This window comes from Prosopis cineraria, unplaced genomic scaffold (assembly GCF_029017545.1).
Source record: "Prosopis cineraria cultivar Desert tree isolate PC_DT_omini unplaced genomic scaffold, ASM2901754v1 PC1, whole genome shotgun sequence".
Taxonomy (NCBI): domain Eukaryota; kingdom Viridiplantae; phylum Streptophyta; class Magnoliopsida; order Fabales; family Fabaceae; genus Prosopis; species Prosopis cineraria.
In genome coordinates, this window is record NW_026555332.1 from 40,330,158 (window position 1) to 40,343,601 (window position 13,444).

At 32.5% G+C, this 13,444-nt stretch overlaps 1 protein-coding gene across 2 annotated transcripts; it reads right to left on the reverse strand.

Annotated features, from left to right (window-relative positions):
* Positions 1 to 249: 249 nt before the first annotated feature.
* On the reverse strand, positions 250 to 7,230 carry LOC129287956 (fe-S cluster assembly factor HCF101, chloroplastic). Of its 2 annotated transcripts, XM_054924253.1 has the most exons (15): positions 7,076 to 7,230; positions 6,853 to 6,987; positions 5,364 to 5,506; positions 5,218 to 5,268; positions 4,772 to 4,927; positions 4,288 to 4,431; positions 4,052 to 4,194; positions 3,704 to 3,773; positions 3,429 to 3,524; positions 3,082 to 3,171; positions 2,914 to 2,967; positions 2,368 to 2,491; positions 1,744 to 1,868; positions 1,179 to 1,301; positions 250 to 586 (listed from the first exon to the last, which is right to left on the reverse strand). In XM_054924253.1, the coding sequence occupies exons 1-15, from the start codon at positions 7,212 to 7,214 to the stop codon at positions 515 to 517; spliced, it is 1,665 nt and encodes a 554-aa protein (XP_054780228.1). In that variant the 5' UTR covers positions 7,215 to 7,230; the 3' UTR covers positions 250 to 514. The 2 variants fall into 2 exon arrangements, with proteins under 2 accessions (XP_054780228.1, XP_054780236.1); XM_054924261.1 differs by lacking the exon at positions 3,429 to 3,524.
* Between the last annotated feature and the right edge of the window lie 6,214 nt (positions 7,231 to 13,444).

A 13,444-nucleotide genomic window follows, 5' to 3' on the forward strand; every position in this document is an offset into this window, starting at 1 on the left:
AAAGTACATTAAGTATATAAGCTCAGACGCCTAACTTTTCTCTAAATTAAAAGGGCGAATTAACTGATGTACCAGTAAAATTAAGACATCATCAATATCAAGAATATTTATATACCATATATAATGCGACACATTTGACATCTCAGGTTGTACATGAAAATTCACTCTGGTTGCTTTTTTAAAGCTTCTATGAATTTTTTTTTCTTTATTTGGCGAGAGAAGAACCATAGCATATATAAGCTAGCTAGATAGCGATCATGTGTCTTCTTGCACAAGTTATTCATGGTATTCAAAAGATACATGGAAGAGAAGTGAGTTTGCTCTACTCAGAGTAAAGCAAAAAAAAAAAAAAAAGGCAAAGATATTATCAAGCCAACTTATATATTACAGAATAATACTGTCAAATCAAACTCTACCAATGGCAATAAACATAATGAGAAGGGGAGAAAGTTGAAGGCCTCTTGAAGTACCATGACAGGAAAGAACCCGGCCGATGATTTCAATAGCTAGAACATCACAATTGACCCGTTGGTTGAGGAATGTCTACTAGTCGTTCTATTGTCTGCAGTTGATCATAAGGAGCAATCTGCATTCACAGCAGAAATAATAAATGATAATTAGAGGGCACAGTTATATAACACTAAATAACTAAATCGATGACAAATTAGCAGTCCATTATGTGAAACTAGCTCATGAAGAAGCTGCATATAAAATGTGGAAGATAGTTTTGACATTTTAGGCACCCATCTATTTCTATTTAGGTAAACTTCTAGCATGGATCCCTGGCATAGCAATATCTAAAACATCATATCTAATTTAGAGCATCGGATAATGTGGCAAGTTGTATCAAATACGAGTGTCAAACATTTGTCAGATACGGCCAAAACTCCTTTCTTTCATGTTTCAGTGCTTTGGAGGTGCATTTCACTGCTTGCATGAAGCGGGACACTCAAACACAAACATGTGTCCAAATGAAAAGTTGTCAAATAAAATAAGTCCTAAACAACGACCCCGTTCAGAATAGACATTCTGTCTTTTAACCAGCCAGAATAGACATATTCAATGTGATGGGAAGATATTTGCATAGCTTAATTGTGAGACGACACAGAAACAGTATAAGTTACTACAAAACTAAGTCACTTCTGGCACAATCGCATTAACACGTCATATCATGTCACCTGGCTAAATCCATCAAGCCAAGTTATAGAAACAGCATAATTTCCCATGGGCCGGATTTCCCCTGGTTCAATATCTTCAGGAACATCAGCATACTGCAATTTCTGCTCCCCTGTCCATTCATCCTGTTCAAATAAGATCAGCCGCTGGTGAGATAGAGGCCATAACATGTAGTGCATGCAAAAAAATAAAAGACCACATGCTGTAAAAGATCATGAATGAACGATTTATGTCAAACACGGATGACCAATCAAGGGTACAACTTATTTTAAGTCTTTCTATATTTCTGATGAAGCAGACATGAAAAGGCACAAGTCAATTCGTCGTTAAAATTTTGTTTTATGACAGGTGACATGTAGTTCCACAATTACTCCCACAGGATTGCTCCATTGTCACCTATACTAAAGATATATGCCTTGGGAGGAGTAACACATAACTCACATTGCTGTAGTGGAAACAAATAAAAGTGCAACCACCAAAATGTCATGTACAGCCTAGATTAAATGACATATTTCATTTTGGATCTTTTAAAAAAATTGAAACTTTGCTCTTAAAATATCATCTTACCACACTCTGAGCAGAGCGATCATTCCGTCTGACTGTTGCTGGATGTAAAAAAAATTCTTCATCTGAATCTGGTACCTTCACTTTAATTGCCTTGATTGATTTATCATAGGTGACAGCTGTTGAAACTGAGTTGAAAGCAAAATGTTTTTCAATAAAAGAAAAGCTAAATTGAGTGAGTTAAATAAACTGCAATTTCGCATTCATATGACACAATAAGGTATTTCATGTTTAGGATGTTCTTCTAGTAGTCCTGAGCCATGTTAAGCTAAGAGCACCTTTCAGCAAACTTCAAATTTATGAACTTAAGAAAAGGTTTAAAAAATCTGAATTATTGAGTTCATTTACAAGTCAAGCTTCTATCTTTACATACTGAACTTCAGTATTTACAAGTGGATGGGACTCATAAGTAATTAATTAATTTATCTGGGACCTATATGTAATTCTCCCTTTTCAGAATTGTCATGTACACAAATAAATAGCGAAACAGTTTTCCACCTAATCACCAAAGATATCACAGTTACGTGCATACATGAAGAACGAGATAAAAAATTTTATCAGAAAAGAACTAGCTAATACTGATTTACTGGAATCTTCCAAAATATCAACAGCCACATACAGCATTACCTTGTTGGCGAATTTTGGCACACTGTTGCACAACACATACTCCTAGATTCTGGAAAGTTTTAGAAACTTCACCAAGAGGATCAGCAACAACTTCAGGCATCCCACTATCTCCAGAAGCAGATAGCTGTGATAATTAGGTCTGTAAATACTCAAAATAAACTCGACTCCTGTCTCATTTTCGTTTTGCATTTTTCATAATGTAAAGAACTTAAAGAATGACATAAACAAGAGAGTTTGTGAAAATGACTATACAATTCATGTTTAATGCAAACCAATGCTATGCAAGAATTCAAAAGTCTTCAACCAAAACTGCACGTACTTTTGGCAGTATAACAGTTTCAGATAAATGTCAAACCCAACCCCTGATTCTACCAAAAATATATTCAACAAATATAATATTTTTTTTTCTTTAAGACGTGCCAAAAAAATAAAGAAAGAAATAGGTATTAATTGGGCTGAGGTAACGTGATGGGTTAATTTACACAATATAAAAAGTATAAGCAGAGCACAACAATTTCAAAACTAAAAGCCAGGCATGAGACATACAGTTGGCCTAATGGGAAGATCAAATAGATGAGGTATTCCAAACTGCTGGACGACCTGCAAGTATGACCAAAGCATGGTCACTAGTAATACACTGGAACTTGTCTTGCATTAAATAGCATAAACAGGTGTATGTTTTCCCCCATAAAGTTTAATGAAGAATATCCATGCCTGAGAACCTGAACCTCTACCAAACGGGTAATATCGTTTTCCATCAGCATCAAAGTGACACATGTTCTCAACAACAGCAACGCATGGCACCTTATGCATAAACAAATAAGAAACATACGTCAAATATCAATAGTGGACAGTAAGTCAAATATAAATTATTCTAAAGATATGATTAGAAAGTAAATTGATATATGCCCATTTTTGGAAAATTTGGAAAAAAGTTGAAGGATTAAAATATATATATATATATATATATACACAAAAGTTACAAGACTATGAGATTTAAAAAAAAAAAAGATAAGATAAGCCATTGTAATGTTAATGTCATTCAATTGCACAATAGCCACCTTAAGTTTTGAAAACATGCGAACTCCTTTTGCAACATCAATGAATGCTAGCTTTTGAGGAGTAGTGACAATTACAGCAGCAGTTAATGGAACTACCTGAAGAAATAATGGACCCATTTCAAATTCATGAGAATATATCAGAGAAAAACTTTGGGGATATAGGATTCATGGGCAGCCAGAATGTATTTCACAACAACAAAATAAAAGAATGAGAAGTGTGAAAAATGGATATTATTCTAATCCATAAAACCAAGGGAGAAGGACAAAAGCAGGACCTGGCATAAAGTCAGTTGAATATCTCCAGTTCCAGGAGGCATGTCAATAACAAGGTAATCCAGCTCGCCCCTAAATTGAACAAGTCAAGGCTACATATCAAGGAGAACCAATAAAATTATGAATCTAATTTCAGAAGAGGAGAATAAATGAAGGTTATCTATTAAGAAAAGGCCATTTAATCTTCAATCTAAATTCTGGAGTGGGTCAAAAGTCAACTTGAAATATACAGACATGTCTTTTATAAGTCAACACAACATTTTATATAATGGCAAGGACCGTTTAACTCTAATAGTATCCTATTTTCCCCTTTTAAATCCTAAATAAATTATATTCTCATAGCAGCATACCACTCAGTAGTAGTCAAAAGTTGGTTAATAACTCCTGAAACCATTGGACCACGCATTATTGCACGTCCTTGTCCAGCAAAGCCAAAAGAGACCAACTTGACTCCCAAGTAATCAGTTGGAATTATGGTCCTCTTTTCTGGGTTCTACAGCAACACTTGAAGCAATTAGTTTGCAGCACTTCACTCAACTACAAGTAAAAAATAATAATAATAATAATTCATTTTTTCATATATTACCATTTCTAACAGTCGATTTTCAGGAGAGACCATTGTTGGTAAACTTGGACCATAAACGTCAGCATCAAATATACCAACTCTAGCTCCCATACTAGCCAGAGTATATGCTAGATTTACAGCAACAGTTGATTTTCCCACACCACCCTGCAAGTTTTGGTACATAGAATTCATGATGAGAAATTCAATTTGGGACCATAAATTGACTCACATTTCTAACAAGAAGTCATCAAGATTAAAATTCCAGTTGAAACAGAATAGCCGGTATTCTGGTATCAGAACCATCACATTTAAAAGAAAATTAAAATGTGAACGGGTGTTTTTTTCCTGATGGTACAGAAGAGCTTTGAATAGTTTGTATCCCTTTGAGGAATAAAAACAATTCTAAAAGCAATATTTCCCAGCTTTACAAGAGGAAAAATACACAAGATCTTGAAAAGCAGTTTAAAACAATCAGATCTGCAAATCATGAAAGAAAATGGTCAACCTTACAACTAGAGACAGCCACAATATTTGAAATTGTCTGTAGACCAGCTGGAAGTTGCCCTGCAAATATAGGTTTGGCTGGTTGTGCTGACATTGTGACTTTAACATTTTTTACCCACGGGAGCATTGCCACCACCTCATTTGCCTTCTGCTCAAACTGTCATTCATGTATATTCATTTACAGTCTCTTCATCACATCAGACCTCAAACATCATGCTCAAAGAAGGGGAAATGGGATTTGGAAATGCTGCTAAGATTTCATAAAATACGTTGGTGAAAATGATAGCAGTGCTACGTGAATCAAAATAAATAATAATCTATGATATGATATATCAAAATGGAAGGGATATTTTATTTTATTGTCATTGCTATGAAATGAATCTAACTAAGTCTACCACTCTAACCTACATTAGCTGTTGCTCAAACAATAGTAATTTTGTGATTTACCATGTCCTTGATTGGACATGCTGGTGTAGTGAGCTCTAGCCGAAATGACACCTGAGATTCAAAGTAAGAAAAAAAAAAAACTTTTGGTAAGAACAGTGTTAATTACATGGGCATTGCAGAAAATTTCAGGTCCATGCTTTTAAGACCTCTCCTAGAGTTTCTTCAATCTGAAGATCTTTCACAAATCCACAAGTTACAATATCTGTTCCAAAGTCAGGATCAATGATCTCAGACAGGGCTTTCAAAACATCATCCTCAGCTGTTCCAGTTGATACTGCTGAAGTTCCAGCTACATATTTTACAAGAAAACCATATGAACTTGAGGTGGCAAGAATATCAACCACTGCAAACTCTAGGAAAAACTATAACTTTTTCAAATGATAAATTATGAGTATCAGTTGTCTAGTTGGCTAAAACAACTAGTTAGGGCATCTTTCTTTTTCAAAACAAGCTGTTCTGCAGGGGGGAAATCTTTGACATTGTCCAATACATGAAGATGTATTATCATCCTTAAACAAAACCTTGAGTCGTTAGGCTAAACCTTGAATCTGTATTCCATACAACTGCCTCGCCAGACTGGCATATAACTTTCATCCTAAACAATCTCAAAAAATGTCCATGTAATGTAGAATGTTACTTGTCTTAAACCATATTAGCATTCAAAAAAAGGCTTTTGTGCTCAAACAAGAGTCTGGAATAGCAAATAATTCTCCTGACAGCAGAGAATGAGGTCACTAAACTCACTCTGAAGCCTGATCGGACCCCAAACTCTTATGTGATTAGCTGGATGCAAATATCCATTTGGGCAACATTAACAACTTGCAAATATGGTGATCATGATGGTTTTGAAAAAAATCTTTCCTGCCAAGGTGACAGATAGATGAAAAGTGAGAATATTTCGAGACGCAGATAGTTAAGGCAATTTTGGCAGCTGTCCCCTGTTGAAAGCAATACATTTCAAAGAGGCCCAAGCACACCATTGGGCGTACTAGACTAAAAGAATTGAAAAGATGAAATCTGTAACTTCAAACTTTTAATAGGCACTGAAAGAAGAACCCACAATTCCAAGTAGAAAATGTTATCATTTCAACGCAAACTCCAGAAGTGCCAAAATCTTCCCGTCGAGAAACTCTTTTAAAATGATAAAAAATCTCTCAGGTGCCGGGTATGCTCTAGAAAATGCAAAGTGAATTACCAATTACCATTGAAGGCGGAATCAATTATTTAGATTTTTATAAAGTATGATAACAAACTTTTTTATTTCCTCATCAGTTTCCCCACCAGCACTTCACTCTTAAAAAGGCAACCTGCCCATTGGACCCGAATCTGAAGATTTGGGAACAATAAACAAACCTAAGATTTGATCGAGCAGTATCGACATAAATATATACAAACTCAGGAAAACACAAGAAACAACACTGTATTTCTTTAGAGCACCTTTGCAATTAAGATATTGAATAGCTTTAGGCATTAGCAATATGTTATGCTCCAAAAGCCCTTATGCGTATTGCCAATAAGCTTCGCCGACAATCAAAGAGTGAGGTTATAGTTTCAGGTAAGGCCATAGTTGTTACTGCCTCGACTACTGGTAAAACTACCTTTTGCCTTTCACCGAAAAAGTGATAGGCAAATTACCTTCAACAGAAGCAGCTCTAGCTTCACTACAGCTCAAAATGACCCTTTTATAAGACGTCCATATAGAATTTGGCCCCCTTCTAAGCTGAAAGAACGAATTGATGGCAAATAAAGAAGACTTCACCGTAAGCAGTCCTGCAAGAAGAATCCAAATCCCAGAAAGATATGTTTGTGAGATAAAGATTGGACAGTAGGAATCTGAAGCAGTTCAAGTAGAATTCACCTCTTAGGTGTGCATTTGAGCTTTGCAAGGAAAGGTGCGGTGAGGACGGAGCATGGAGCAGTTGCATTATCGTGAGAGAAAAGAGGAAGACTAGAAGGAAACCAGAGGTGAACGACAGTTTGCGAACCTCATCTTTCATTTGTTATTATTATTTAAAAATTTAATTCATTTGCGGGGCCAGAATAACGGGAGCACATTCGGTGCTTATCACCGATCACCCCTAATCAATCTGAATTTAATCCAGACAGATTAAATTATTTTTTCATTTTTTATTTTTTAAAATAAAATTTTGTAAAATTTTAAATGAATATATTTATTATTAACATATAACATTCATATTTAATTAAATGAGTCTAAATTTAATATAACTTTTTTATAAATTAATCATACAGATTTAGTTTATACTGTTCAGATTTAAAATTTTTAACTTATTATAATGTCAGATTCAAAACAATTCAAAATAAATTTGTATCATTAATTTATAAAAATTATAAAAAAATTAATATTAAATTTTGATTGATCTAATTAAATATAGATGGTCATGTTAATAATAATATATTTATTTAAAATTTTATAAATTTTTATTTAAAAAAAAGTAGTTTAATCTGGACCATTCAGATTGGTTGGGGGTGATCCCTGAATGTGCTCCCGAGAATAACCAATTTAAAACCATGACTTTTGACTTTTGGGATGTATTTTTGCACTTTTAAAATGTAAGATGTTGTTTGAAAAATTTATGATTGGGCAAAATGACTTTTTAAATGTGCAATGAGAAAGTGATTAGAAGTAGATTTGAGCACTTAACTTTTTGGAGCTTTTTAAATTGATTTTTTGATGTTGAGTTTTTGAATTTACTATACTGCCCTTATTCCCATATAATACTTATTGCATGTTCTGTTTTATTAGTATTTGAATTTAGTGCAATAGCCACAAGGCCAAATAAATTATATGAGGAGGCAATTTTATTAACCTTTTGTAGATGAAACAGAGAGAGAATAATGTTTTAATTCTATTTATAAAGTATGTCATTTAATATTAATGTCTGTTGAATTATTTATTACATAAAATTTTTTATGTTAAACTTTATATTTTTTATTTTTATTATTTAACATATTAAATTTTATGTTATTTTAAATTTTTTCACATTTTTAAACATTTTTAATATATTATATTTATATAATAAAAATTATAAATTATCATAAATTAATATTCTTTTTTATCATTATATATCTAAAAGTACATTTCAAAAGCATAAATCATCATTAATTCAAATAACTTGCAGTTTATTAAACTAACTTTTAAAAAAATATATCCAAACATAAATTTTGTTACAACAACTGACTGTTACTAAACTAACTTTCACCAAATGTACTTTTACCAAATAAACTTTTAATAAATTGAAAACCAAACACATACTTATTTTAAGTAAATAGAAATTTTTGTTCATGAACAACACTGCATTTAAAAGATATATGTATAAGAAAAGAGGCCCCACTCCCTACGTAAATTTTTTTTGAATACAAGGCCACGGCAAACTATGCAGAAACACTAAATCCTAGTCATATCTAAAGTTAGAAGGCTTTTATAGTCATTCAATAGTTCATTTAAAATCATAACATTAAAGTTCTCCAAATAAGATCTACAGGCCAAGAAATAAATGCAACTATTTTTTTCTCTATACATGTGATCAAATGTGACCATCCAATCTCTCATAATGAGGTCTCTGATATTTTAGATTGTGTTGAATAAAGGATGACCTCCAGAATAGCTATAATTAATGAGGGACAGCACCTCCATTAAGTCTGAGTAGACATTAACATTGCTAAATTTCTCATTCTAGCAAAGGTTGAGGTCTTTGTAGATTCCCATAAGCTTTGCAACTGTGTTAGGATGATAACCGAGAAATTTATATAAGCCTTTAATCCAATTACCCTTATTATCTCTAATAATACCTCCACAAGTGGCAGTGCCATGTATGTTAACTGAGCCATCAGTGTCGAGTCTAACCGTCTAAGTTCAGGGGGTTTTATTTGACTTCATGTCTAAAGTCTCCTTTGTTCAAGTGGTTTAATTTGGAGAGAAGCTTTAGGTCATTATTGATTTATTGAGTGCTAGAAAAAGCCATTTCAATTTCTTGAATCTCATCTTCAAAGAAGAGTTTTTTGCATCTAGCTTTTTAAATGTTCCAGAAAGCTTAGGCAAAAAGTCTTTGCTAGAGTGTTCTTCTAGTGTTTCGACTATCAACTTTGTTTCGTGCATTCCATATTATTCAATCCTGCAAACCAAGAGAGAAGAAGGTGTAAAGTTTTGTAAGATTAACCAATTTATTCCATACCTTTTTGGCTTCTTCACAATCTCTCAAAATATGAATGGAAGAGTCAGAATAGTTACAACCAAAAGAGCGGGAACATTGTTGCAGAGGATTCCCATTAGTCTACATATAGTCATTTTGCAGTCAATTCCAGGAAGCCTTCTAAAGGAAGTATCTAATTTTTTTATATGTGGGCCAGTTCCAAATTTTTGACCAAATATTAGGATGATTTTGGTCCTTATAAGTCTCCATCGCTCTATAAGCAGATTTGATAGAAAGGTTGCCATCAAAGGAAGTTCTCCAAAAAAGAACATCATCTTCATTATGTTGATTAAGAGGTTGAACAAGCAAGATCTATTTAATCACATCAAGATGAAGATACCAACTTAAAATATTAACATTCCATCCTCATATATCGTCGCTAAAGTCAGAAACTCTAGCATGAAGAATGGAATCAGCATTATAAAAGGCATAATTAATTAAAGGATCAGGAAACAGAGACCATTAGTCATACTAAAATGATATTTGGTCTCCTTTATCAACTTTCCAACCAACATGAATCACAAATTTATCCCAAACTATACAAATGTTATTCCAAGTATAAGAGTAAGAGTTAGGTTTAACAATTATCGGGATTATGGGTTTGCTGCATTTATATTTATCACGAAGAACCCGCACTCAGAGATAATTAGGTCAAGTGATGAAGCCCCAACAAAGCTTTATGACAAAAGCAAAATTTTGATTTTTTAGCTTTTTAAGGTTAAGACTTTTGTCTTTTTTCTCAGTGGTGATGCAGTCCTGTGAACACCGTATTTTGTCCAAACATTTTTTAAATTTAACAAAAACAAAAATAAGTAACCAAAAAAAATATAAAAATATAAAAATAAAATTTAATCCTTTTAGGATTATATTTTCAAAACAAAAAATTTAATTTAATTGATAGGGCTTAATTTTATCTTTTTTTATTAGGATTTTATTTCTTTTAGTTCATTAAAATAATCAAAAAAATCTTGTTTAAATTTTTAAAATCTCTCCCAAATTATCTCAATCATCCAAAATATTGAAAGTTAACTTTTGAGAGCTAACTTTTCTCTCTTTAAATCTTAATTTTCATTATATATATACATCTATGTGTGTGTGTGTTTTAAAAAAAAATAAAAAAAGGCTTATCACAAGCCTTATGCGGTTCACATACACTCACTTTCAACACAAAAAAAAGGACAATCGCACGACCACATAGCTAAAAAGGAAATGCAGAAGAACACCAAAGGCAAACTTAGGAAAGATCAGACGTGAAAAATGCTTAGTCATGCAGAGAAAAGTGGAGAAACACAGCACACACACACGTAAAGAAAAGGAGTCAGAGACGTATGCAGAAAAAGAAACACATGCATGTATAAAGAAGCAAAGAAAAGCAAATGCTGGACATGCACGCGAGTGAAAACAGAAACTGGGGTTCAGAAACAGAGAAAAGGAGAAAGAAATAGAGAAGACGTGCACGGCAAGAGGAGGAGCCTGAGCTTCAACAATAAAGGGATCTTTCACACAAAGTCTGGAGGAGATACGAAGAAGAAACACTAGAGATGAGAAAAGTTGGAGAGGAGATAGAAAAATGAAAAGAAAACAGAGGCAAGAGAGAAGGAGAAAAGAGCACGAGAAGCTTGGATAGAGACCGAGAGAAGGCACCGAGAGACGAGTTTTTCTAAAAAAAGAAGGAGGGAGAAACAGATACGGAGAGACAGAGAGAAGAGAATGTCTGGAAAGGAAGGAACACCAAAGACAGAAAAATGAAGAAAAAAATAGAGCGTAAATAGAGTTCTGAACGGAGTATGAAAATGGAAAGGAAACAGACGAGAAACAGAGCACGAGACTAAGAGAGGAAGGCTTGAACAGAAACTGGCAAAAAAAAAACAAAGCAGCAAGAGACAAAAAAGAAGGAAAATAGACACAGCATGAAGCAGAGAGAGACTGAGAGTGAAAGAGAAGGATCAGCTGGGAACAAGATCCAACAGGAGAAAGAGACTGAGAATGAAAGGAATTGACAGTATGCACACAAGCAAGCTGAATGAGAGAGAGAGCACAGAGAAAGGAAAAGAAACGAGAGAGAGAGAGAGAGAGATCAAAAGCTGGAGGAGAATACAAAGGAAAAACAGAGACTGAAAACTGGAACCAAGAGAGTAAGAAAAAAAACGCATAAATAATAGCATGCATGCACACGTGGGTTTTTGGACTGAACAAGATCATCATTTTCTTCTTCCCTCAATCACACAAGTTCTGGATGTTTTACAAAAAAAAAACAACCAGAAACATGTTCAAAGCTTGAGGTTGAGGCGATGGAAGTATTGCCTTGAGAGGAAGAAGAATGCAAACACAAGCTATTCAGGTAATATTTAAATCATATCATCTCCCTTAATATGGATTCATTGATGAACATATATATATATATATATATTGATAGATATTATGAGTATGGATTGATCCACATATATGTTTAGGCATTAAAAAATTTTAAGAATTAAATATTTTTATGTTGAATTTAAAACATACTTGAGAGGTGTCTAACGAAAAAAAAGAGAAAGAGAGAGAGGGAGAGCTTGTGAAAATATTATTGATAATTTGTAAGGTTGATTGTGGTTTGGAGCCTTGTCTTTCGTGGTTATGATCTTGCTAAAAGTTTATGCCAAATATAGATTTTTTAGAATATATCTCCAAGTCAAAAGAATAGTGAACTGTCAAAATAGTTTATTTCTCTATTTTTTCCATTGCCTTTATTGCATGAATTGTTTAGCCAACCATAATATTATGCACCGACTACAAATGTAAATATTTCAATTATCTATTTATCATGTGAGATTTTAAAAACCTCCGTAGGCATTTAGAATGATTTCATACCATGTAAATCAATAAGATTTTACAGGTATGAAGATCAATTTTGTAGGTATTTATATGGGTTCCAAAAACCCATTATTAAAATTAATTCTCTCTTTATAATAAATATTTAAGTCTCATGTGAGATTTTAAGAATATTTATAGAGACTTAAATTAATCACAATATCGTGTAGGATAATAAATCCTCACAGATATTGTGATTCACAATTTATATGGTAAATAAATAAATAAATTTTGTAAATGAAATAATAAACATTTTTATATATAATATTAATTAATTAAATTAATAAATTTAAATTATAATCACATTTCTTTAATTAAATCTTTTGGTCATGTGAGATTTTTGAAACTCCGTAGACCTTAGGGATAATCATACTACTGCGTGAGTCAATGAGACTTCGCAAGCATAACGATTAAGACTTTTATATTTAAAAATATGTGTTGTATAATTACGCATTAAAATATATTTAAAGTGAATATTATTTAATCATTTTATCGTGTGAGACCTTGTATCTCTGCAGATATTTAGGATAATCTCGTATTGTGTAAATTAATAAGATTTCGCAGATATGAGAGTAAAACTTATATGTTAATATGGGTTCAAAAGGCCCATCGTTAAATTTAACCCTCTTATTATAACCCAAATTAATAATTTATTTAAATCTCATGTGAGATTTCAAGAATTTTTGTAGAGATTTAAATTAATAACTCTCCTTTTATAATCCAAATTATAAATTTATTTAAGTTTCATGTGAGATTTCAAGAATCTTCGTAAAGACTTAATTTAATCACATTATCGTGTGGGATAATAAGTCCTCGCAAATATAGTGATTCTCAATCTCTATAGTAAATAAGTGATTTTTGTAAATAATCATATAATGCACAATTTAAGAAAATTAATTAACCAAATTAATGTATTTAAATTGTAACCACATTTACTGATTATATTTTTTAATCATGTGAGATTTTTTAATCTCCGTAAGCTTTTAAGATCATTGTATTATCGTATGAGTCAATAAGATTCTGTAGATATAACGATTAAGTTATATATATATATATATACACACACATATATATTATATAATTAATTAAATTAAATCAATTAATTAAATTTAATTCCTTTATCGTGTGAGATTTTGGAATCTCCGCAGATATTTAAGATAATCATA

Bases quoted from the DNA above. Each gene is read 5' to 3' on its own strand.
- LOC129287956 (XM_054924253.1), bottom strand. From the start codon at position 7,214: ATGAAAGATGAGGTTCGCAAACTGTCGTTCACCTCTGGTTTCCTTCTA. The intron at 6,988-7,075 runs GTGAATTCTACT...TTCTTCTTGCAG, and splicing joins CTCAAATGCACACCTAAGAG to GACTGCTTACGGTGAAGTCT. The intron at 5,507-6,852 runs GTAATTTGCCTA...TAAAATATGTAG, and splicing joins TAGAGCTGCTTCTGTTGAAG to CTGGAACTTCAGCAGTATCA.